Here is a 27210-nt window from a genome sequence, read left to right as displayed (position 1 = left end):
TATTTATAGCACATTGACCACAGAAGTGTCATTGCCCGGTGTAAACTAGGCCCCTGACACTACCCCTGTTGTGCTAATTGAGCAGCTGTGGACGAGCAAATGACTCCTAGGTCTACCATGTCCAGTTAAATACCTTCTTTAGTTAACAGAGCTCCACCTGACCTTTTGCTAAGCAGTTGCTCCCAGGTAAGAGAAGCGACTTATAGAAAGCGTCTTCAAGTTTTCTTTCTGATCTTTTCCTATATTTAAATGGACTCCGATTCTCGATGCAAATGGTCTTAAACAACTGACCCACCCAATGCTAAGATTCCCCCGAGTCACGGCACCAGAACAGATCTTTCACGCCAAGAAGCTGTTTCCGTGTTTTCTGTCTGATGAGGCCGCCGTTGGCCCTCCCTCTCTCCTGCCTCCGGGTGTCTGTCCCACTTGCCCAGATGCCACACTCAGTTTTGGGTTGCATTTTAGGTTGTGTGGACACGGAGGAAGCAGACATCTACCTGCTCATCGATGGCTCCGGGAGCACCCAGGCCACAGACTTCCAGGAGATGAAGACCTTCCTGTCAGAGGTCGCAGGGATGTTCAACATCGCTCCCCAAAAGGTGCGGGTTGGGGCTGTCCAGTACGCCGACCGCTGGGACTTGGAATTTGAGATCAGTAAATACACGAACAAGCACGACGTGGGAAAGGCCATCGAGAACATCAGGCAGATGGGCGGGAACAGGAACACGGGCGCCGCCTTGAACTTCACCCTGGGGCTGCTGCAGAAGGCAAAGCGGCAGCGGGGAGGCAAGGTGCCCTCCCACCTCGTTGTGCTGACCGGCGGTGCGTCCCGGGACAGCGTCTCGGGGCCTGCAAACAGACTGAGAGAGGAGCTCGTCCACGTCTACGCCATCGGGGTCAGGGAGGCTAACCAGACTCAGCTGCGTGAAATCGCCGGCGGGGAGAAGCGGGTCTACTATGTGCATGACTTTGATGCCTTGAAAGACATAAGAAACCAGGTTGTTCAAGAAATCTGTGCTGAAGAAGGTAGGCCCCCTTACCTCTGGACTTCAGCTCGCAAACTGCCTCCCTGCAGTATTTTCTTAAATGTTCTGTTGTTGAAGGATAGTTGCTTTCCAATGTTCTGTTGACTTCTGCTCTACGGTGCCACATATATAAACATTCTTTTTCATATTGTTTCCCATTTATGGTATAGTTCCCTGTGCTATGCAGTAGGACCTTGTTGTTTCTCCATCCAATATGGTCGGCTTCTGCACCCTGCAGTATTTGACATTGCAGGTGTGGAGAAAGGGCATAAATATCCCAGCTGAAACTTCTTCACTTTGTGGAGCTGTTTATTCTCCAGAACAAGATGGAGGACCTATTAGAGTGTTGCTCTAACTATTATTTGATGCATAAAAAGAGCGTTTTCTGTTTATTTAAATTGCTTTTTCACGAAGCTTGTATAAAAATCTTCTAGAGCTAGATAAGTAATTTTCAACCAGGGGCGACTTCCCCCCACCAGGGGATAGTTAGCAATGTCTAAAGACATGGTTGCTGGTCATAACTGGGGGGAGTGCTAGTTAATTGGCTTCTAAGAAGTATTATTTAGTATATCGCCACAAATTCCTATGAGGATAGATCTATCATTAGACCACTGCATGTGTAATATGATCGAATGATTTCTGAGTTTAAGGAGTATTTGGGGTTTATTTAATTTTAATAAAACTTGTATGAAATCTTCTAGAGTTAGGTCAGTAGTTTTCAACCAGGGGTGATTTTGTCCCTTAGGGGATGGTTAGGAATGTCTAGAGACATTTACCTTTGGTGGTCATCACTGGGGGGATGCTAACGGCATCTAACAGGTAGAGTACAGGGATCCTGCTGAACATCCTTCAGCATCCTACAGTGCCTGGATTGCCTTCCACAGTACAAACTCTCCAACCACAATGTTAGTTGTGCTGAGGTTGAGAAGCCCTGGGCTATACGTTAAAGCAGATTTCTAAATAATAAAGAGAATAGGCTCCCCTTCATCATCTTCAAAGCTTTATTTACCTGCTAACAAGCCTTAGCAAGCACATGCTTAACATCGTATAGAACTGTTTGTGTTTTAGATTTTCCTGTTCACTCTTCATCTTTTCACATGAAGCCGACTTGAATAGCCCATCTCCTTTCTCCCATGCAGCCTGCAAAGAGATGAAGGCCGACATCATGTTCCTGGTGGACAGTTCTGGCAGTATAGGACTAGAGAACTTCATCAAAATGAAAACATTTATGAAAAACCTGGTGAGCAAATCTCAGATCAGAGCAGATCGAGTGCAAATCGGTGTGGTCCAGTTCAGCGACGTCAATAAGGAAGAGTTTCAGCTCAACAGATACACATCCCAGGGGGAGATTTCAGATGCCATAGACCGAATGGCTCACATTGGAGAAACCACCTTGACGGGTAGCGCCCTGACGTTTGTGTCTCAGTACTTCAGCCCTGCCAAGGGAGCCCGGCCCAACGTCAGGAAATTCCTCATCCTCATCACGGATGGCGAGGCTCAGGACATAGTCAAGGACCCAGCGGTGGCACTTCGGGAAGAAGGCATCATCATCTACTCTGTAGGGGTGTTTGGCTCCAATGTCACCCAGCTGGAGGAGATCAGCGGGAGGCCAGAGATGGTTTTTTATGTTGAGAATTTTGACATTCTGCAGCACATTGAGGATGACCTTGTTTTTGGAATATGCAGCCCCCGTGAAGGTAAGCATGGGCATATTCACCAGGGGGATCACTGAAACACCACACATCCATGTGGGTCCTTGCTTCCTGAACTAAGCAATCTACTATTTGAACACTATACACCGGTTTTGCTCAATTGAACTATTTATCCTAGTGGCTTTTGGCTCACATATAGAAATGCAGGTTTCCTCAACAGAACTGTTAAAATCAGACAGTAAGGAACAATTCAGATCTACCTAGGTTCTTTCCCATTTGTAGACGAAGCAGTAGGGGGATGAATCCTCCATTTAAGGAAAATAGTACCGTACAGGATTTTAGGTCTGGTTCCCTAGAAGTAGAATCTGAATCAGGAGTTCTTATGGAAGCGATTTATTTACTTATGGCTTAAAAAAAATTATTGAAGTCTAGTTGATTTACAGTGTCATGCAGCAAAGTGATTCAGTTACACCTACATACAGTGTGTGTGCACACATGCATATGTGTGTGTGTGTTCTTTTTCATATTCTTTTCCCTTCTAGGTTATTATAAAATATTGAGTATAGCTCCCTGTGCTATATAATAGATCCTTGTTGGTTGTCTATTTTATGTATAGTATTAATCCCAGCCTCATAACTTATCCCTTCCCCCACTTTCCCCTTTAGTAACTATAAGTTTGTTTTCTATGTCTGTGAGTTTATTTTGTAAATAAGTCTATTTGTATCTTTTTTTTTAAGATTCTGCAAATAAGTGATAGATAATATTTGTCTCTTTCTGTCTGACTTAATTTAGTATGATAATCTCTAGGTCCATCCATGTTGCTGGAAATGACATTATTTCATTCTTTTTATGACTGACTAATATTCAGTTGTGTGAGTATATATATATATACACACCATATCTTTATCCATTCATCTGTTGATGACACTTAGGTTATTTCACGTCTTGGCTAGTATAAGTGCTGCTATGAACACTGAGGTGCATGTATCTTTTGAATTATATGGTTTTCTCTGGATTTATGCCCAGGAGTGGAATTGCTGGATCATATAGCAGTTCTATTTTTTTTTTTTTTTTAAGGAACCTCCACGCTGTTCTCCCTGGTGTCTGCCCCAATTTACATTCCCACTAACCATGCAGGAGGGTTCCCTTTTCTCTGCACCCTCTCCAGCACTTGTTACTTGTAGACGTTTTGATTTATTGAAGTGTCTTCAGAAGAGAAGTAGGGAAAGCAGGACAGGGCATGGGTAGGAGTTAAGCCAGGAGGTTTTCTCAGCCAGAGTCTGGCTTCAGCCTGACCCAGCAGGGAGCACAGGAGCATGAATTATAGTACAGAGTCGGTTCCACCCTGAGGCAGGGTCCCAGCCTCATATAATCTGAGTTTAGGGGCAACATGTGGTCTGTTGAAGACAGGTAGTAGAGGGAGGTAGCCCCTGCATAAGGTGGCTCCCCTCTGACCTAACATCCGCTATTTATGTTTGTTCATTTTACAATTTTTTAAAACTTTTAAAATACTTCTATGAAATGAGATAATTTTTGTAAAAACATGTTGATATTTATTAAATCTTATAAAGGAGGGATAAGATATAGGAACTTGAGCAATGGATGCTTCAAAGGAAATAAATGGGTAGTCATCATTGTGTTCCCAGGGTACTGCAGAATGAAAGTAATAAAGGTTCAGCAGAAATAAGGGACCCATGGGGCCTGACAACAGAGGCATTCTGAAAAACTTCTATGAAGGAGATGAATCTTAATGGAATTTTGAAGGAAAAAAAAGGGACATCATCTTGTTCAAATAACAGTTCTGTCCAACCTGCACTCGAAGTATTGGTGACTGCGATCTATATTTTGTGGCTAGAGGGGTACACCTGGATTGTGCGTCCTGGTAACTCCAACCAAAACAAGTACGACCCCTTTGAAGGGTGCTTTGACTGAACAGGCTACCCTGCAGCCTCCCGGGTAATCCAAGCAGGCTCTGCTGAGCAGCTGAAGGCCCAGGGGACGTTTCTGTTTGTGTGGAACCAGGCTTTCTGGGTGATGTGGTCGTGGCTCTATTACATGTGTCCTCTAGTTGGGTGGGTAAGTGTATTGGCTTAAGGGTGTGCAACAGCCCTACCACAAAGAAGGGAATGTGGTGAGCCTTGGGGAAGAGTTAGGGAAACCTTTTCACAATTCCATTTCTCCAAAATGGATGAGGTAGCAGTTGAAACATACCTTCCTCGGGCCTATAGACAGACGGTGCTACATAAGGACTATATCATTCACCATCCTACAGTTCCACTTCTCTAGAATGAATGAGTTGGGGTTTGGAACTCTGCACCTTGAGAATACAATGTGATACACACATGGATTACTTAACTTTTCCATGGCATTGACCCCACATTTAAAAAGTTAATGAGAGGTCATGCTAGGATCACTTGGTTGGGCCAAGTGTGAAATGGGCTCATTTCTATAACAAAGCCCAGACATGAATACAGATTATGTTTTAAGGAAGTCAAAAAAGGAGAAAATACAACCTTGGAAAGTTAGCAATGAAGAAAATATAGTGTTGCCAAATTTATTTTCATCTGGTCATTTCCCCCAAGGTTTATCTTAAGAATAAAACCTCATGATCCTTGTGGCTTAAAAAAAAAAAAAAAATCAGACAAATTTGTATAAATGAAAGCACATGTTGAAGGTACCACTTATACAGGAAAACTTCCCCAGAATTATGAATTGGGTTTCTTTGGTCCAAAAGCACTTGTCATGTTTATCTCTGAGGCCCTGTGACTATCACCCCACCCACTTCCCACCCACTGCAGCAGGCTTCATGTCACATCTGCCTTGTCCTAAAAGACACACAAATGAGTATGTGTATTGTGTCTGTTATCCAGAGAGCGGACATTCAGATGCACAGCTTGATCCCATGGAGGGGACACCCTGGCATTTAAAATGCGGGGGGACGGGGTGGGGGGTGTGAGTCCCCCATGACATGCAAGGCTAATCTCATCAGTTTTCCTTTGCCTTCCTCGCTCAGAATGCAAGCGCATTGAAGTTTTAGACGTCGTGTTTGTAATTGACAGCTCTGGCAGCATTGACCACGATGAATACAATATCATGAAGGACTTTATGATTGACTTGGTGAAAAAAGCTGATGTGGGCAAGAATCACGTCCGGTTTGGGGCTCTGAAGTACGCGGATGACCCGGAGGTGCTATTTTATCTGGATAACCTTGACACCAAATGGGAGGTGATCTCGGTGCTCCAGAATGACCAGCCCATGGGGGGCAACACTTACACCGCTGAGGCCCTGGGCTTCTCAGACCACATGTTCACCGAAGCCCGGGGCAGCCGTCTGCACAAAGGGGTCCCCCAGGTCCTCATCGTGATCACCGATGGGGAATCCCACGATGCCGATAAGCTCAATGCTACAGCCAAGGCCTTGAGGGACAAGGGCATCCTTGTCCTGGCCGTGGGCATCGCCGGTGCCAACCCTGTGGAGCTGCTGGCCATGGCAGGATCGAGTGACAAGTACTTCTTCGTGGAAACTTTTGGAGGTCTGAAGGGGATATTTTCAGATGTGTCTGCCAGCATATGTAACACTTCAAAAGTAGGTAAGATTCATCCATTACATTTTCTTAATTATCAGAAGAGGTCCAAATAAGCAGGAAACCAAATGGGGCACTGAAGGTTCTGTAGAAGTTCCCACCTTGTGGAATCTTCAACCTTCTACAGCATTCCTACTCACCTCTGCCTAAATTCTTCCAGTGATGGAAAATTCGCCATTTTTTTTCTTTTGTTGATGAAGAGGGGCTATACTTCCTTTTTTAATTAAAAAAAATTTTTTTTAATTTTTATTGACACCAGAAACATTTTGCATTGGGGTATAGCCGATGAACAATGGGGTGGTAGTTTCAGGTGAACAGTGAAGGGACTCAGCCCTTCGTACACATGTCTCCATTCTCCCCCAAGCCCCCTCCCACCCAGGCTGGCACGGAACACTGAGCAGAGCTCCATGTGCTGCACAGTAGGTCCTGCTATATTTCAAATGAATAACCAACAAAATTCACCATGTTTTGAACAGGCGATATTTATTGGAACACAAATGGGTTTTTGCATGCCACTTTCACCCACAGAAAGTTCTTCTTTCTGTTCTTTACACAAGAAATCAAGTCCCTCTCTTGCTCAGAACCACTGGTTGAAGTCCTATCTCCTCCAGTCCAGAAGTTCCCTGCGCCTTCACATGTTTCTGTTATGGCACAGGCTCATTTGAAACATGGAGCCCAGTGCTAAACACCCAATTTTAGCCTCAGATGTTTCCAGAGCAGAGAGCATGCAGGACTTCTTCTGCCCTAGATGCCATGTTTCTGTTCTGGCAGCTCGAAATTGTGTTGCCACATCCATGCATGTGTGTATTCATTCACTCATTTGTTCAGCTGCCAATTTACAATTTCATATCAAAGGGAGATTATGGTCTTCTAAAACTCCTTAGTATTTTTATTAGGATGTGTTTTACTAAAAATACCAAGTATTTTTGTTAGGAGAGTTAATATTAATCTAGGATTTCAATATCTTGGTGCAGTTCCTTTTAAAAATTATTTAAGTTTCCTGTTTTTCATATGCTGTGCCTCCTGAGACTACAGCTACTATCTTTTTCGTTCACAAAACTAACAAAATCCATCTGGATCTCAACAAAAGCTGGGATGAGTCTCTTACCTTCTATTGGCCAATGTCTTCAATTCAGACTGACCTTTTCAAGTCCGCTGTAGAAGTTGAAACTGAATTTTTATACTGAATGTTCTCCCTTGGGCACAAAGAAAGTTTATTTCCTTTATTTGAATCTGAAACAAAGGAATTTAATGAACTAATCAGTTCCTGAAGGATCTATTCACCCGATAGTTTATCTCTACCTTGCTTATCTCAGCTACAGAAATCTCAAGATATCTTTCATCTTTTTTGAGACTAAAATGAGAATTAATAAAGTTAGGTCAGTGAGGAGCTCTATGGGGAATTCAAGGAAATTTTAATGCTTTCCAGAAGGCTGAAGAACACATATGAGCATGTGCCAAGCATAACTCATTCACTGGCAATGGCCTTTCACATTCTTTTTGTTAATTTGCTGTGATAAGACAAGAGCAACATCTCTAAACCATAGTGCATTGTTCAAAATCATTTCTCCCAAGTGGACATTTTTGCCTGTATGCACCAGAAAGTGGGCTGGTTAAGAGGCAAAGAGACTAGATATAGGCTGGAAGTCTTGAGTCTTAAAACTCAATTTGCCAGAAACGAGAAAAGTGCTTATTGACTCAGCTGGCCAGCAAGGCCAAGTCAATAATAAAGACCATCTGTCTGTCTGTTCGCATCCCTGGGTGGGTGTGTCATTTATTTTTCTTGTTATGCTACTACTGGCAATGAGCTTTCTGGAAGTTAAGCCTAGATTGCAGGTGAAAACTCATTTTCTGTCACAGCACCTCCAGTTCTCCGGCATCTCAGAAAAGAAAATGGTGTGAAGCCAAACAGAAAAGAGAAGCCCAAAAGGATGTGGGACTATCCTCACACTGACTTTGTGACATGGTTGTGTGTCTCTGATTTTTCTCCAATTAATGGGACCACAGGGTGGCATAAGCTAAAACACCACCTTCAAAAATAGCATTTCCCTATCAGTTCGGTTCAGCCGCTGAGTCATGTTCAACTCTTTGCAACCCCATGGACTGCAGCACATCAGGCTTCCCAGTCCATCACCAACTCCCAGAGTCTACTCAAACTCATGTCCATCAAGTTGGGGCTGCCATCCAACTCTCTCATCCTCTGTCATCCCCTTCTCCTCCTGCCCTCAATCTTTCCCAACATCAGGGTCTTTTCAAATGAGTTAGCTCTTGGCATCAGATGGCCAAAATATTGGAGTTTCATCCATAACATCAGTCCTTCCAGTGAATATTCAGGACTGACTTCATTTAGGATTGACTGGTCTGACCATCTTTCAGTCCAAGGGACTCTCAAAAGTCTTCTCCAACACCACAGTTCAAAAGCATCAATTCTTCAGTGCTCAGCTTTCTTTATGGTCCAACTCTCACATCCATACATGACTACTGGAAAAACCATAGCCTTGACTAGATGGACCTTTGTCAACAAAGTAATGTTTCTGCTTTTTAATATGCTGTCTAGGTTGGTCATAACTTTTCTTCCAAGGAGCAAACTTCTTTTAATTTCATGGCTGCAGTTACCATCTGCAGTAATTTTGGAGCCCAAGAAAATAAAGCCTGTCACATTTTCCATTGTTTCCCCATCTATTTACCATGAAGTGATAGGAGCAGATGCCATGATCTTCGTTTTTTGAGTGTTGAGTTTTAAGTCAACTTTTTCACTCTCCTTTTTCACTTTCATCAAAAAGCTGTTTAGTTCCTCTTTGCTTTCTGCTGTGAGGGTGGTGTCATCTGCATATCTGAAGTTATGACATTTCTCCTGGCAATCTTGATTCCAGCTTGTGCTTCAACCATTTTTTCTTCTTGAGGATGGTTTTGACCATGGCCACCTGTACAGTGTTACAAACCTCCATCCATGGTTCTTCAGGCACTCTGTGTGTCAGATGTAATCTAATCTAATCATAAGGGATTTGATTAGGTCATACCTGAATGGTCTAGTGGTTTTCCCTATTTTCTTCAATTTAAGTTGAATTTTGCAATAACGAGTTCATGATCTGAGCCACAGTCAGCTTCCAGTCTTGTTCATTTGACTTCCCCTGCTCAGTTAGAGAAATAATAACGATCTGATTTTGTTGTTGTGTTCTTTGCAGACTGTGAAATTGAAAAAGTCGATCTCGTGTTCCTCATGGATGGTTCAAATAGCATTCATCCGGATGACTTTAGGAAGATGAAGGAATTCTTGGCATCTGTCATTCAAGACTTTGATATCAGTAACAACAGAGTGCGTATCGGAGCTGCCCAATTCAGTCACACTTACCAGCCAGAGTTCCCCCTGGGAATGTTCATCAGCAAAAAGGAGATCTCATTTCAGATTGAAAACATCAAGCAGATCTTTGGATACACCCACATTGGTGCTGCCCTGCAGCAGGTGGGGCATTACTTCCGGCCGGACATGGGCAGCCGGATCCACACAGGTACCCCCCAGGTGCTGCTGGTCCTCACGGATGGCCAGTCCCAAGACGAGGTGGCTCAGGCCGCCGAAGAGCTGAGACACAAAGGCATCGACATTTACTCCGTGGGCATCGGGGATGTGGATGACCAGCAGCTTGTTCAGATCACCGGGACCGCCGATAAGAAGCTGACAGTTCACAACTTTGACGAACTGAAGAAGGTCAAGAAGAGGATTGTTCGTAACATCTGTACCTCCGGGGGTGACAGCAGTGAGTATCCAACAGATCCCTAGGGTCTATGCCTTCTCTGGGGCTGTGGGGAGAATGCAGATTCGTGACTGTTGATTTCAAATGGAACCTTTCACAGTTATCAAGTGTTTTCTGTCCCTTGTAGGTTGAGACACAGGATATGAGACTCTTGCAGTTTTCCTCTCCTGGGAACATATGCCCTCTTTGTGATGGGAATGCCTCACCTTCTGAAGGCGTGAGGACAAGGCCTGTTTACACTCTGGTTGCTTTCAGAGGCTGAAGAATGTGTTCCCCCAAAACAAGCTATTTGACAGATTTGGGTTTCCTGGCAGTGGGGCTGCCAACTGCTGCCACAGGTAGCGAGGGAGTATCTTAGAGTTTAGAGCCTTAATGTGAAACTTCAATGCAGAAGTTGGTAAATATTTTCTTAAAAATTAGCACATTTTGACATTATTGTCCAACAGATGGAGAAATAACTTTTTCTATTTTTATAAAAGTCCCCACTGGGTTGGCTGTGATTCTGTATGACTACCTATGGTAAAGAGTAAGCCTAGATTTCCACCAGGAAGAGGAAAGCTACACGGTTGTTAAGAGGCAGCTCTGGAGATGAGTGGTTAGTGAACATAAATGCCCATTTAATAGCCACTTTTTCTTGCACAAGTGGCTTAAATTTCCTAAGTTTAATTTTCTCATCTGTAAAAATGAACCACTAAGCATCTAGTTCAAAAGATCGTTGTGAAGATGAAGTGAGGAAACACATATTTAACAGGACTTTGAGTAAATATGACACCTGGGACGTCATCATCAAGTCACTTCACTTTTGTCTACCATCGACCCATTTGATTTATTCATGGGGTCAGCTCTTACCTTGCCCCCAGTCACTTTAAAGAAGTAAGTGAAAGAAGTCACCTCTTCTTGGTGATGAATATGTCCATCCTTGGATAACTCTTCAGACTTTACACTCAATCAAGTTCACTGTGCTTTCCTTGCTGCAGGCCAGTCACCATGACCATTTTAGCTGGTTGGCATTTTAGCGCTCGTCCCCCACCTCCCACATTGCCCCCTCCTCCCAGGCCTTGCCATCTCCTTACTGATTGTGGTGTCCAACCTCTCCAGCATGGGCTGGACAAGGGAGATGGGCCAGAGGATCAGGAAAGTTCTTCACTTGATGGCACTTTTCAGAACTCCATTTTCTCAGCAACGCTTGTCTAAACTGGGCCCACTCATGACTGCTTCAAAGACTTCCCCTTCTGCACATTCATCAGGTGTATCTGTCCCTTGAGGAAAGTGGGCATCTCTCAATTCCAGCTGTTCGCTTATGCCTTCCTCAGCTTCGGGGCACCCAGGAATGCCTCCCGCTTTATCTTGGAGAAGGCAATGGCAACCCACTCCAGTACTGTTGCCTGGAAAATCCCATGGGCGGAGGAGCCTGGTAGGCTGCAGTCCATGGGGTCGTGATGAGTCGGACATGACTGAATGACCTCACTTTCACTTTTCCCTTTCATGCATTGGAGAAAGAAATGGCAACCCACTCCAGTATTCTTGCCTGGAGAATCCCAGGGACAGAAGAGCCTGGTGGACTGCCGTCTATGGGGTTGCACGGAGTCGGACACAACTGAAGAGACTTAGCAGCAGCAGCAGCCCGCTTTATCTGCTGCTATCTCTTTGCCCCTCCAGGCAGCCTTCTTGGATGGGAGACCAGAGAAGCCGAACACAGCTCTTTCTTATGTGCAGCTGTATCAACTCCATGGGAAACAGTTATGGGTCAGTTTCCCCAGGTGCCAGGGTCCAGCCCTGGTGGATCCAGGGTGATTCGAAGGTGGGGACGGAGTCGGCGTCCTTGGAAATAACTTATTTAATTACAGATAGAGAGGGATTAGAAAATTAGCAGAGAAAAAGAGGCTGAATAACTTGGTTCACATGGAATACCAATCACCACCTACGTAGGCCACAGGCGTCTTCCCGTTCTCCCGAAGGAAAGGAGGCACTGAGGCCCCCCCGGTCCAATCTTAGAAGCCCAGGCAAAATTAGTAGGCTTGATGGGTACCCATGCGCCAGATGGGAATTTGGCCAGAAAATAGTAGGAGAGAAAAAGAGGCTGAATAACTTGGTTTACGTGGGACACCAATAAAATTCCAAGACAAGGAATTTGCACCATCTACGCTGGGCCACTGGCACCACTTGAATATCAGAAGGTGCCTGTCCTTGGGCTCCTTCTCGTGTGGGCTTGAAAGCTGGGACAAGTAAGTAGACATGGCGAGCACCCACGCTCCAGATGGGAATTCAGCCAGAAAGATGGGGAGCAAGAAAGAACGACATGGGGGAATCAGTCTTTCCAAGAACTGATCCGATTTCTTTATTTTGGGGTTTGCTTATATACCTTTTGTAACGCATAGGGATGAATACAGAGTCACGCAGGGGTCAGCAGTCCTGACCTTTATCAAAATCAGGTGCCTTACATAAAAAAAGATCTTAGGGGTTTTACATCATCTTCTGGCCATGAGGCCTGCTGACATTTTACGACCCTTTCTTCCTGATAACCAAAAAACTTATTTTTTCCAAGAGTGTTTTTTCTTAAACCAGGCACCACCCTCCAAATAAAGTTGCATTCCTATAGGATGAGGGTGTAGTGAGTTACAATCAAGAAAGGAATTTATTTAACCCAAGGTTAACATGATTAATCTTAAAGGTTAATACTTATTTCTTCTATATGCTTAGAAGTTAATACTTATTTCTCCTATATGCTAGTTATATTCATTATAAGGGCAGGGAATATGGAGATTTAGCAGCAAACATCAGCCCAACAAATGAAAATCCTTTCACCAATGCTCCCCTTAAGATCTATTTAGTCTTAAGATAGTGATAAAGTTACATTTTTACATAGCAAGGACACAGTGATTTATAACAAAGTACAGTGATCTATTACAAAAGAGAAAATTCATTAACTCAAAAAGTCTAGTATTACTAACCTTAAAAACTACTATATTTCCCTTTCTATATTCCAAATACATTGATTAATATATTCCCAGGTGCCTAAGGATATGGAGGCCTGGCAGCAATCATTGATTCAACAATGACAAAAGCCCTATGCTAATTAAGACTCTCAAAATACTCCAAAACTCTCTGTGCTGTTTATGGTTAAGAGGTAGTAAACAATCATGTGCGTAGTGGCAGGAGTATGGATAATCCTGTCACACAAGCTAGTCTGTCAGCAGAGAGGTTTGACCTGAGACACCCCTGTCCCACCCAGGGCAGGGAATTAGCAGCAATTATTGGCACAACAAATGAAAAACCCTTCATCAGTATAATTCCTAACCAACCCACTATACTAATAATTTCCAACTTCCCGAAGGAATTTGCCTTTAGTAAGTCTAAAACATCTCATGCCTCTCAGGTTGGGAGGCGGTAAACAATCACATGTGGCTGGACGAACCTATACAGGCGGGCTAGATAACCTTCAGAGGAGTCTATAAGTTGAAACACTCTTGTCACACCCAGGAATTTTTATTGACTTGGAGCTGCACGTTTACTCCTTCTCTGAGAGAACTGGTGGGGAACAGCCCCCCATAAAGTCAGAGGTGTAGGTGAGAGCATAAAACAGACTCTGGTTTTGGGGGTAGATGCTCGGGAACGGGGTTTCCTGAGGCTTGATCACGCATTTGCGTATGCCAAGCCTCCTTCCTCATGACCTTTGCCATGGGCAGAGTTCCTCACGCTGGCTCCCGGCACCCAGGAAACCCTGGAAGTTCCAGCCCCGCTGTGTCGGTGTTCCAGTGTGGGTGCCTCTCCTTTGCAGAAAGCAGCATGACATCATATCTTACTGTTCATAATTTCTTGGCTGTATCATCTCCAGGTTGCCTCTCAAAGTGCCTCTCTCTTCAATTAAAGAGAACATTATGTCCTCTTGTGTGTGTGTGTGTGTGTGTGTGTGTGTGTGTGTGTGTGTGTACTTGTGGACAGAGACTCATGGCACACCAACTGTCCCCTCCGTAAATCTTCTGGGCTCTAAGCATAAATCTTCCATAAGGCCCAGTGTGTGAGCCAGTTTAAGAGTCCTGCCATTGGTCAGGATTGTCTATGTAGATTGCACTCCACTTTCTTCCCACACTTTGTAATGTGCCTGGTGACTTCAACCAAACCTTCCACATAAATTTCCTGTTTCACATGAAATACCCATTTCCATGTATTCATATTAGGCTGAAAATTATCTTGGAACTATTTAATCTGTCCTTAATAGGGTGAAAGAAAGCCAAGCGGAAAGTCAAAACAGAAGTCATGAATGTATAAATAAACAAGCAAAGTACACTTTAAAGATAATTCAAGTGATTCCTGTAACAAACAAGAATGTGTGAGGCCTTTGTGGCTAAGCTGTGGTCTGAGCACTAATGAGGCTGGAATGATACAGCTGATAAAGCCTGTACAAACATAGTGGAGGATACCAGCTCCTCTTGAGCAATTAACTCCCAAATCAAGGGATATCAGTCAGTAGCTTGATGTGTCTCAAAAGAAACCAGATTCAGAGCCTGAACATCCAGTTTGCTTCTTATTAAAACATGCACCACTTTGGAGCAGTCACTAGCCTTTCTTAGTTTTCTCATTTGTGCAGTTAAATTATTTCTGTTTCTCTGATTGTACTTAGGATTTAGTTTATGGGAAAGGATGGTTAGCTGCATGGAGATATGAGGGAAACATCAGTATTTCTTGTGCCTCTATGGAGGGTCAAGCATTTTCAAATATTATAAATGCATTATCTCATTAAACTCCCAAACTCTCTGTGGTTTGTATTTTCATTCCCATTTACAAATGAGGAAAAGGGAGCTCTAAGGAATATTGGAAGCCTGCCCCAGATTTTACTGGAGGCTACAAACTAAGCAACTTTAAAATCTGCATCTGTCTGATTCCAACCTATTTGTGGGTTGCTAAATTTTTTGATATAGTGGCTGTCTAGGTTTTCTTAACATAGTTGCTGTCTAGTTTATCTGGTGTTCATGTTATAAGTATTGTGCTTCAACTATGAATCGCTGTAACTTGTTAAGACATCACAAAAGCTTTATATCTCAAAAGCTTCTGCTATGTAAGGAAGCCACTCACTGCTAGGCTGTCCCTTCCAGCAGCATAATATAGCACTTGAAACCTGCATGACCTAGCATCACTGGCCACCCAGGAGGTGGTGAAAATAAGGTCGTCCAGTGTAGGGACTCCAGACAGGCCTGGATCTGATTCCTACATGCGAGGTCCACAATGATAACTGTGAGACCTCGGGCAAGCCTCTCTAAGCCACAGCATCTTGTTCTGCAAAATGAGTATTAGAAGCATTTCTGTTTATTCTGTGTGTCATAGGGACACATGAGGAATGCATGAGAACAAGCGTGAGTAAATATTCAGTGAGTCTTAGTAACTCTCAAAGCATATTGCCAAAGGTATCTTGAAGTGATTTTAGAAGTCCTGGTGCATGGAGTGATAGAGTAGTTTAGTTCACAAAAGGACAGTTTGCCAAGAGTTCCTTGGTTCAGCAACTTTAATCGTTTAGCAGTTCAGAGCTATATTTCAATTTACTGCTTCAATATACACCAAATTCCCCTAAGCAACTAAACTGAACCCTGTTCCCTTATCTTCATCCATGCTAGTCTCCTGATTTTTCTTGGAGTCTGCCTGTTCTAACCACCCAGAGGAGGCCCCCAGCAGTTTTCAGGATATGGACTTGCTGCCTTTTTTGGCATGGAGCCATGACTAGGTAGGAAAAGAATCGAGAGTACCTCTCATCTTTCACATCATCAAGGAAGATGAGTCCAAAAGGACATTCAACCAAAGGCCAGTCTGATAAGGACGAAGTAGACACACGTTCAGGAACTGACTCAAGGAATATGGGAAATATAAAAAAAAAAAAATTGATGGTCATTTCCAACTTTTCTTGACGAGGATCTCTTTATGTCCCTGTCTTAATGGGGTTCTCTAGAAAGCAGAGCTTGAAGCACAGTTTATGTGGCAGTACTCCAGTGGGAGTACAGTCCCAGGGAAGCAAGAATGAGTGATACAAGAAAAAAGAAAGTAAATATGAGATGTGTGTTACCAAGCTCGCTACAGCTTCTGAGAAGGCATCACTGGTTCACTGGTCCTGCAGAAGGTCACCTGGGAAGTCCCAGAAACACTGCACAGACCAGTCAATCAGAGGAAGAAGAGCCACTTATCTGCTGGTTCCTTCCCACCTTCTGCCTTTGACTGCTCACAGTTCACCCCATGGAGAGCTGCGCTCCCACACCACAGAACTGTGTTATCCAGCCCTTTGGAAAGTCAGACATGGGAGCGGCAGTGTGTTGAATCTGGCTGAAGTGGTGGAAGGGGCCAGAGCTCCCGTGAGTTCGGTTGGGTTGGACATGGGTTGGACCAGAGTCATTGAAGACCTACTGCAGGGAGAGGATGGAGGCTGTGTGAAACCCTGCCCAGAACACACTGTGTGGGAGAGCCAGCAGTGGTGCTGCTGAGGCTCTCCAGGGGACAGGTGTCCAGCTCCTGGGTGTGTGTGTGTGGACCACGGATCTCGGACATATACAAACTAGGTCTTCACCTAACTGTGGGCGTCCCTAGTGGCTCAGCTGGTAAAGAATCTGCCTGCAATGCGGGAGACCTGGGTTCGATCCCTGGGTTGGGAAGATCCCCTGGAGAAGGGAAAGGCTACCCACTCCAGTATTCTGGCCTGGAGAGTTCCATGGACTGTATAGCCCATGGGGTCGCAAAGAGTCGGACATGACTGAGCAGCTTTCACTTTCACTTCACTTACCTAATTATATTTTCTAGATCTTTCTTTCTCTTTTTTTCATCTAAGATATCCCCTTCTTTTAAATCTCCAACAAAATTTTTCTCTTATCCCAGCTAATAACCACCAACAGCCCAACTTTGCACTTTAAAAAAGTGTTTTCTCCAGAATCTGTCTTCTAATCTTATTAATATACCCTACTATCTTGACCGTATTTCTTTCTTTTTAAAAAAGTGTTATTGAAGTATAGTTAATTTATAATGTTGTGTTAATTGCTGTTGTACATCAAAGTGATTCAGTTGTACATATATATTATTTTTCATACTATTCTTCATTATGGTTTATGATAAAAGATTGAATATAATTCCCTGTGCTACACAGTAGGGCCTTGTTGCTTTTCTATTTAGGTACATGGTAGTTTGTATCTACTAACCCAATTTGTCTCTCCACCATCCCCATCCCTCTTTGGCAATCATAAGTTTTTTCTCTACATCTGTGAGTCTGTTTCTTAAATAAGTTCATTTGTTGGACAGTGTTTCTTAATACTAAAACTCTGCCATCATTAACTCCAATTAAGGACTTTCTTTATAAGTCAGATAATTAAAATCAGCTTTGGAGTTTGGCAGGGAACCAGGAGACCGTTACTGTCTTGCCCAATCCTTTCTTTTCCTTGTTCTTTTGTACTTTTATCTTGAAATATATAATCTTCTTACTTTTATAAACAAGAAAATTAATGCTCAGAGAGGTAGAGATTTGGCAGAAGTGGTTTAGTAGTAACACAGTAGTGACCTGTATAGTACTGAAACTAAAGTCTGCCTCCCCACTCCAGGGTTCCTTACTGCTAGTTGTCAGATTTTCAGAGCACTAGTTTTTTTGTTTTTACCACCCTTGGTAGCCAGTCCTAACCCGCTTTTGATTCCCACTCCTGCTATTCTTGGAAAAGACTCTGATGCTGGGAGGGATTGGAGGCAGGAGGAGAAGGGGACGACAGAGGATGAGATGGTTGGATGGCATCACTGATTCAATGGATGTGAGTCTGAGTGAACTCCGGGAGTTTGGTGATAGACAGGGAGGCCTGGCATGCTGCAATTCATGGGGTCGCAAAGAGTCAGACACGACTGAGCAACTGAACTGAACTGAACTGAACCTGCTATTCTACTACCATCCTTCTTTATTTCTCTGTGGAAATCCATTTTTAGCCTTCTTTCTAGCCCACTTCCTAAACCATCTCTGCCTCCTCTTGCTAGCTCTGAAGGGCTCTTGATTTGAGGGCAGACATCTCTGTAGAGTCTGCAAGGCCATTCCATGAGAGCCCACTTGACTTATATGATCCACTCTCTCTGATTGTATTTAGACATATGACTGCCACCTCTGGACTGTTCCCCAAATTCCATTTCTTTGATCACATAATCATGGACTCATTCATCAATCTGAATTAGTTAAATAAACACCAGGAACTTATTTACTAGAGTTTGTAATTTTAGTAATCTAGGTAAAAAGTTAAAATACTCCATTTTTAAAGAGGATAGTTCCTAGGAACACTCAGTGATGACATTTTGGCATCTTTGTGTTTTCACAAGAGAGTGTTTTCCTTGAAGACAGTAATGTGTTCTAGTAATTCAGTGGTTTTCTGTTCAGGGATTAAATCATCAAAATCATTCCTTAAGGAGTTTTTCTTTTTTTAATTTATTTTTCTAAACAACTTCCTGTTTTCAAATGTTTTTCCCTTATAATTATAATTTAATATTTGTTGAATGACCTCAGTTGATATGTAGTATGAAATGAATTTTCTCTTTTGGACTATTAACATTTCCACAACATGTTTCAGCTATTTAAGTGACTCTTCATAGCTTCTTCAGTGGACACAATGGAATCTTTCAGAACTTTGTTATAGAATCATCTAGATTTTATAGATGCTGGGGGGAAAAAAACCCCACTTTAACAGGTTGTGAAAGAGGGATTCTGAGCCTTTCCATTATTCACATTTTTCCTTGTTTTCCAACTTTATAACTGGGATGGAAACAAGAATTCCAAGTCTCATGATTTAACCATGATGCATAAGTCAAATAAAGTTCTTTATTGGTCTGATACAATATGCTTTTCCCTTGAATCCTAGATTGCTTTGTGGATGTTGTGGTGGGATTTGACATCTCAACTCAGCAGAATGGGCAGACTTTGCTCGAAGGCCAGTCCTGGATGGAAACCTATCTTCAAGACATCTTACGTGTCATCAGCTCCCTCAATGGGGTAAGCTGTGAGGTGGGCACGGAGACTCAGGTTAGTGTGGCTTTTCAAGTGACCAATGCTGCAGAAAAATATTCCCCCAAGTTTGAGATCTACAGTGAAAATATCCTGAACAGCTTGAAGGATTTAACAGTTAAAGGACCATCTCTTCTCAACGCAAACCACTTGAGTTCTCTGTGGGATGCTTTTCAGAATAAGTCAGCTGCTCGGGGAAAGGTAACTTAGTTTTATTTTATTTATTGGTTTTTAGTTGCAATGACTTCCTTTTTACTCATTTTTCTTTTTTGAATACTCTCCTAGGTGGCCCTCTTATTTTCAGATGGATTGGATGATGATATTGAAAAGCTTGAACAAAAGTCTGATGAACTTAGAAAAGAAGGTACCACTTATGGGGAGGGCTGGGAAAGGAGTGTTGGCGAACTTTGTAATCTCAAAACCGAGTCCTGGCTCTTACATTTGCAGACTCCCAGACAGCACTGAATTTGCAACCTCTCCACTCTGAACGCACTTGGGAGGGCAAACAAGCTCTCACAACATTTCAGCCTCTACTTTTTTCCTCCTGCCCATATGAAATAGCGCTGAATCCAGTGTCTTATCCTTTCTCTCGTATTACTTTATTTCTTCTTCCTTAGCTTTCCTGGAGTATGTTCCTGCCTCCCTTGCCCCAAGCTATCTAACATTTCTATGTCTTAAGTGCCAGCAGAAGTGAGCCATGTATACTTCTGCTTGACTAAGGAATGGGAGGGTTGGACAATTTCCTTCTAACACTCTTAAAGTTTTCAGAGTTCCAAGCATTGGTGGACAAGTTTACTCATGTCTTGGGACTTCATAATCAGTTCCTGCTCTCAGATGACAAATGGACCAACTATGGTGTTAATGAGTTTTTCAAGCTCTGGCACCAGGCTTTTGGCTTTAGGAACCAATGCTCATTCTGATTTATTGTCCATTTGTACTAAAATATGGATCAGTGGTAGGAAAATGCATTCACATGTTTTGGTTTGACCAAGAATAGAAAGAGATTTTTGTAAGTGGATGTTACTGGTACCCCACCCAGACCCCCTTACAGACGGGCTCCCTCATCGTCCAGCTGCTATGAGTATTGGCTGCTCACATGTTACCCGCAGGTTCCCTCTCTCTCTGAGGAACTGCCCTTCACCAGCCTTGCCTGGAAGGTTACTCCCTGTCCCCGTCTTCAGGCAGCAGGTGGAGTGCAGAGGCTTGGATGCCAATTGTATGGTGTAACTCAGACTCCAGAGATCCCCACAGGATCAGGCTGAAGCTAGACTTTCCTGAAACACTGTCTTGCTTAGTGCCTTCCCCAGCCTGACCCTGCTTACCTTTGTTCCCTTCTTTAGAGAGGGCTTCCTCAATAAATCATGAGCATCTAAATGGCTATCTCAGGCTCTGCTTCGAGGGCATCTGACCTGTCTCTCTGGTTAACTACTAGAGGTGGATTGAAAGTGAAAGTGTTAATCACTCAGTCGTGTCTGACTCTTTGCAACCCCATGGACTATAGCCCGCCAGGCTCCTCTGTCCATGGGATTCTCCAGGCAAGAATACTGGAGTGCATTGCCATTACCTTCTTCAGGGGATCTTCCTGACTTGGGGATTGAACCTGCGTCTCTCATATCTCCTGCATTGCAGGCAGATTCTTTACCACTGAGCCACCATTAGATTTTGTCTTTTCACTGGTTCTTATTCCTCTATCTTAAACAGATTGCAAAATTCACTGAAGTCACAGCTGAAGGGTAAGGGTTTTATTTTTATTGTATTTACTAAAGCTGTTTCTCTTTATTCTACCGTCTTGGCCTTTATTCTTGATCTGAAGAGGAAATATTAATGAAGACTGAGAACAGGACCCTCAGGTGGATAGGAAGGCCTTTTTCAAATTTCAGCTTTTCTTTTGTTGGGGAAGATGTATCTTTGCAGACATGATCAGAGTTTTCTCCAGAAAGTTTCTCTTGGAACACTCAGATTTCTAAGACCGATCTTCTTTCTTCCAGCTCCTGAGGAAAACTGGTAAATGAGTTTTGACTTCAGAAGCTAGATTTTGAATATCCTCAGAAATTTAGAATTTTTTTCCAGTATTCAAAATCAATTGTATTTCTAAATGCTGACAGTGAAAAAGTGGAAAACAAAATTTAAAAAGCCATTGGCAATGTACACATGACAGGAAGTGCCAAGTTATATATTTAACAAAATATAGTTGTCTGTTTGCTGAAAATTACTAAAACAATGATAAAGAAGACTGAATATGGTTAAATGTCAATCTCTCCAAACAGATCTATAGATTCAGTTAAGTCACAATCAAAATCAAAGCAAGATATTTGTTAGTGTACAAAAAAAAAATGGTTCAAAATATATGTAGAAATGTAAAGGACCCAAAATAGCCCAAACAACTTTGAAAAAGAGGTAAAGGTTGGAGGACTCACGCCAGCTACAGCCTTTCAGTGGGAAAGATCAAAGGGTGTGGGCCACAATGTTCTTTGAAAGGTGTTGAATGTCTCCCAGTTGGAACAGAGAGCACCTCTGGCTGTGACCTCCCACGTTTCACATTGATGCTGAGTTGATGCTGAGCCCTTGATCTGTTAACCCAAGAGAGCCTCTGTAACCTGAGGCCCGGACTCTGTACATGTAAACTGAGCCATCACCGTGGAACAAGAGGAGACCAGGATAAAAGGATCCTCAGGGATGGATATCGCTTTATAACCAATCCATGGAGATTGGGGTTTGAATCCGTTTTCTCACTTTAAAAAATCCAGTACTCTAGAATCTATTCAGTGATTCTTTATTCTCCCAATTTTTGAAAGCTTCTTTTTCTTAATTCATTTTTTAAGAATTGAAAACACTTTGTTTAAGATCATATGAACCAGATGAGTCCAGAAAGATCAGGATTGAAGTCCTCTGTCCTGAGAAAAGTAAAAGTGAAAGTGAATGAAAGTGAAGTCACTCAGTCGTGTCCGACTATTTGCAACCCCATAGACTATAACCTACTGGGCTCCTCTGTTCATGGGATTTTCCAGGCAAGAGTACTGGAGTGGGTTGCCATTTCTTTCTCCAAGGGATCTTCCCGACCCAGGGATCAAACCCAGGTCTCCAGCATTGCAAGCAGATGCTTTACCATCTGAGCCACCAGGGGAACCTGAGTTACAAATTATAGTTACATGCATATTTCCTGCAAATCAACAACCCCATGGTTCTCATAACTCTTAAACTTCTACCTTTCTTGGAACTTACAAGAAATATCAGATGTGAGATCTTTTCCCCTTATAGGTAGACCCACTGGCATGCCTCCTTTTGATCATTAGACACCAGTTGATGAACCTGGCGTTCTTCGTGGCCTCTCCCAGCCCCGATCCCACTTCTCCCCACCATTCTCACTCTTGGAAGTGACCTGTCTTTGTTTGCTTGAGACAAACCAGAGACTGTCAGCACTCAAACCAGGAAAGTTCCAGCAAACTAGGACAAGTTAGGCACCCTATTCGTTGGTATTTCTTCCTTTATTTCGTATCAGCAACCACATTGTTTGCTGCCTTGCAGAACTTGAGCCTCTTCACTGTATCCCTGAAACGTTCTCTTCACTCTCCTTTCCCTCTCAAAGTCATATAGAAACGTCTATAAGAAAGCACTCTTGACTCTGCCACGTCCTTGGAATATTCTTTATCTATTCTGATCCATGGGTTTTCAAGTCCCATCCAAAGAATTCTTCACCTGTCCCTACTAAAGTGAGAAAAGGTATGCCAAATAGTTATGTTTTCGTAAAACTAAATTTATCCAACTTTAGGACTGGCCTTTTTTATTATGTCTTTAGTACATTTTTGTTATTAAAATGTCCTTTGAGTGTAAGCTTTGGAGTCAGGCTGTCTGGTGAAAACCTTTGCCCATCTGTAAAATAGAGCTGTAATCATACTTACCTGTAATGTTGTATTTATATCTTGAAAATAAGGCAATGCACGTAAAGCACTGAGCCAACGTCTAGGCACATAGTAATTATCAATAAATGAGAGCATAGTTGTTGCATGCTTACCTCCACCCTAATGATAGCCTGGCTTATTACTATCACCATTTAATGTCCTTACTTTATAAAATAAGTCAACTTTTTCTTAGTCTCTAAAAGTTTTCTTTGAAATGTGTTAATCTATAAACTTCCAGAGTCTATGAGTCACAGCTCTGGTTGGTTATATGACATTTGCTCCTAATTGCCTTACAAGAGATCTTTAACTGTCTCTTGTACATGTGATTCCAACCGGACTGTCATTTAGAGTTATGCTTCTCAAGCTTTAATGTGCACGTGAATCACCTGGAGATTTTATTAAAATATAGATTCTGTTTCTGCGGGTCTGGATGGGGCCGGAAATTCTGCATTTCTGATAAGCTTCCAGATGAAGACCCCACTACTGCTCAAAGGACCTCCCTTTCAAGTGGCAAAAATTTAGAATGCTCACTTTCTTGACTTTCTGTGCTTTGGTATGCTCTGTGGATTCCTTATTGCTGTTATTCAATATAGTTGATTTACGATGTGTTGGTTTGTGGTATAGTGTAAGGTGATTCAGATGTATAGAGATGCAATCCTTTTCAAATTCTTTCCCACTATGGTCTGTTACAGAGTATTGGATACAGTTCTTTGTGCTGTATAGTAGGACTTTGCTGTCTATTTTATGTATAGTAGTTTTTGTCTGCTAATCCCAAAGTCCTAGTTTATCTCTCCCCACCTCCTCTCCCCTTTGGTAACCATAAATTTGTTTTCTATGTTTGTGAAGACTCAAGCATGGCGTCTGTTTCTGTTTTGTGAATAAGTTGATTTGTGTTGAATTTTAGATTCCACACATAAATGACACCATATGGTATTTGTCTTTCTCTTTCTGACTTCTCTTAGTACAGCAGTCTCTAGGTCCATTCATGTAGCTGCAAATGGCCTAATTTCATTCTTATTCTTATGACTGAGTAACATATATACGATATGCACCACGCCTTTATCCATTCATCTCTTGATGGATATGTAGTTTGCTCCCATGTCTTGGCTATGGTGAAGAGTGCTGCTATGAACATGGGGGTGCATATATCTTTTCGAACTATAGTTTTGTCTGGATATATTCCCAGGAATGGGATTGCTGGGTCATGTGATAGCTCTGTTTATAGTTTTTGAAGAGCCCCTGTAATGTTTCTATACTGGCTGCACCCATTTACATTCCAACCACCAGTGCAGGAGGCTTCCCTTTTCTCTGTGGAGTCTTTTCAACTCACTATAGTCCATGGGGTCACAAACAGTCGGACACGACTGAGCGACTTCACATCACATCATCACATTTTACTTTAAGTCATCAGAAACCTCAAGGATCTGTTATAATTTGTTATATAAATTATTCTCCAATCTAATTAGTTTTGAAAAATGGAAATTCTTTTGTTCGCTAGTGATGACTTTGTCACTTGTCAGTCTTACAGTGTGTGGTTGGGGAGCATGAATGAGGGTAAAATGAGTGTTCCTCTTGCAACTGGCTTCCTGGAATAGCAACTTTCATACATATGCGAAGAGGTTAAAGGAGCCCTACTCTGCTTAATGGGAGAATTGTTGACTGTGTTGGCTAGGCCTGAATGCCCTCATCACTATTGCTCTGGACGGACCCACCAGTTCCGGCGACCTGGCTGATCTTCTGTACATTGAATTTGGGAAAGGATTTGAGTACAGGACACAGCTCACTCTTGGGATGAGGGATCTTGGGAGCCAATTGTCAAAGCACCTGGTGAGTTACTCAGAAAAGGCTCATGAGTTTAAATTTTCTATTTGTTTTGTTTATAGGGTTCATATTTAGGCTTATGAATGTGGACTAATTTTGCTTGTTTGGGAGTAGAACCAGGCTTTTCTGACTTTGTGAAAAGCCAAAATGAGGGAGTGTTTTGAAAGAAACATCATATCATAGAGCAATGTCAAAGCATGTTTCTTTTTGTTATTGTTCTCTATTTATTTATCAAAGTATAGTTTATTTACATGGTATTAATTTCAGGTTACAGCAAAGTGATTCAGTTATCCATATATATATATATATATATGGAGATATATATATATATACACACATATTCTTTTTCAGATTCTTTTCCCTTATAGATTATTACAAAGTATTGGCCCTAGTTCCCTGTGCTACACAGTAGGTCCTTGTTGGTTATCTATTTTATATATAGTAGTATGTCTATGTTAATGCCAAACTCCTTATTATCCTTCCCCTGCAACTCTCCCCTTTGGTAACCATAAGTTTGTTGTCTATGTCTGAAAGCATGCTTAATTGATATGCTTGGCCAAGAGAAAACGAAGAAGGAAGAAGAAACTTAATAGCACCTATAATCCTGCCCAAATTGCAGTCAATAAATACGCCACCACAGGGTGTCTGAGCTGTAAGAGTGACTTGGTTGATCCTCCAGTCAGCCGGTTTTCACATTCCTGGCAGATACTAGATGCCAAAATTCACCACACTGAATATGATTCTGCTGTTTAAGATATGTTTTTTTTCTGCAAATGGCCTGTGAATAGAGCTGATTCCATAGAGTTCAGTTGAAAAAAGAACATCTGTTCCAATCTTGGAAGAAAAACGAGTGATGTGATGATGGACCTCCCATGTTGTACTTTATGATGAAAAGATGTTTAAAGGTTGTCTTGACTGATGGAAATTTTTGCCTTATGATCTATTTTTAGAACCTAATCCCTAAATAAGATGCATCACTATCCTTTTTCGTTTAGAAACATACAAGAATTCAAACTAGCTTGGTGAAGGTTTTCAAGTTATCTGTGACTACTTTCACCTTTAATGAGAGAGTGAAAATTTCCAATTTGCTTATAATTTTTAAAATCTGTAATCAGCATATCAAGACACTTCCCAATAAGGTGCTGACTCCTGCTACTTTCCTTTTTATAATTAAATTTATTTATTTTTGGTGGTGGGTTAGTGGCTAAGTCGTGTCCAGCTCTTGAGACGCCATGGACAGTATGTCGCCTGCCAGGTTCCTCTGTCCTTGGGATTCTCCAGGCAAGAATACTGGAGTATGTTGCCATTTCCTTCTCCACGGGATCTTCCCAACCCAGGGATCAAACCCAGTCTCCCACATTGCAGGTGGATTCTTTGCCATTTGAGCCACCAGAGAAGCTCTATTTATTTTTAATTGACGGATAACTGCTTTACATTCCTGTGTTGGTTTCTGCCAAATGTCAATGTAAATCAGCTATGGGCATATCTAGTCCTCTCCCTCTTAAACCTCCCTCCCCACCCCGCCCTTCTAGGTTGTTACAGAGCCCTGATTTGAGTTCCCTGAGTCATAGAGCAAATGCCCATTGGCTATCTAGCTTACATATGATAATGTATATGTCTCCATGTTAACTCTCTCCATACATCCCACTGTCTCCTTTCTTGCCTTCCGCCCATGTCTGTGAGTCTGCTCTGTATATCTGTGTCTTTATTGCTGCTCTGCAAATAGGTTCATCGGTATCATCTTTCTAGATTCTGTATGTATATGTTAATAAATGATATTAGTTTTTCTCTTTCTGACTTAGTTCACTCTGTATAATAGGCTCTAGGTTTATCCACCTCACTAGAACTGACTCAAATGCATTCCTTTTTATGACTGAGTAATATTCCATTGTATATACGCATCACAGCTTCTTTATCCATTCTCCTGCTACCTTCTGACAATAGATCTTGCATATAAATATTTGAACAGTGTGTTCAGTGTAGTAATTATGTAAAAATAATTGCTTAGAGAATATAGACATTTTCTTGTAACTTAATGTGGAAGTTTTGCTGTAATTCCTTTCTACATGGGAAAATGGTGTCTATTTTACAAAATTTTTTCTGTCTCTGAAATTTGTAATTTAAAACTGGTAATTCATAGAGGGAAGAAGTTATTCTTCAGACAAGATTATCAATTTTTAGATGTCACATAAATGCAATACTGTATAAGAAATGTTTAGTTTTAGAATAGCCCATTTTAATGTTAATAGTAAAATATGCTGTAGGATATTAGTGATCCAAAGAAAGTTGATTTCATCTAATATTAAATCACAGAATCCATTTTGTCATCGTTGTTGTTTGGTTTCACACATTTCAAGTTTTACTGGGTTTTCTGAGGTTTACGGGGGAAAAACAGAATTTTCTAGTATCAGAAAAGAAACAGTACATAAAAAGAAACAATTTAGAGGAGAAATTGTGAAATGGTTATAACAAGATATTTTCAT

At 42.1% G+C, this 27210-nt stretch overlaps 1 protein-coding gene across 1 annotated transcript in view; it reads left to right on the top strand.

Annotated features, from left to right (window-relative positions):
* COL6A6 (collagen type VI alpha 6 chain) overlaps window positions 1-27210 on the top strand; it is a 119129-nt gene that overhangs the window by 5733 nt on the left and 86186 nt on the right. The window contains 7 exon segments of the mRNA XM_052642887.1: window positions 466-1026; window positions 2165-2722; window positions 5691-6266; window positions 9446-10015; window positions 18865-19208; window positions 19293-19371; window positions 24579-24733. Of these exon segments, the coding sequence (XP_052498847.1) occupies window positions 466-1026; window positions 2165-2722; window positions 5691-6266; window positions 9446-10015; window positions 18865-19208; window positions 19293-19371; window positions 24579-24733 (2843 nt within the window).

Source organism: Budorcas taxicolor, chromosome 1 (assembly GCF_023091745.1).
Source record: "Budorcas taxicolor isolate Tak-1 chromosome 1, Takin1.1, whole genome shotgun sequence".
NCBI classification, from domain to species: domain Eukaryota; kingdom Metazoa; phylum Chordata; class Mammalia; order Artiodactyla; family Bovidae; genus Budorcas; species Budorcas taxicolor.
The sequence above is the reverse complement of the archived record's forward strand: the minus strand, read 5'-3'. Positions and strand labels throughout refer to the sequence as shown.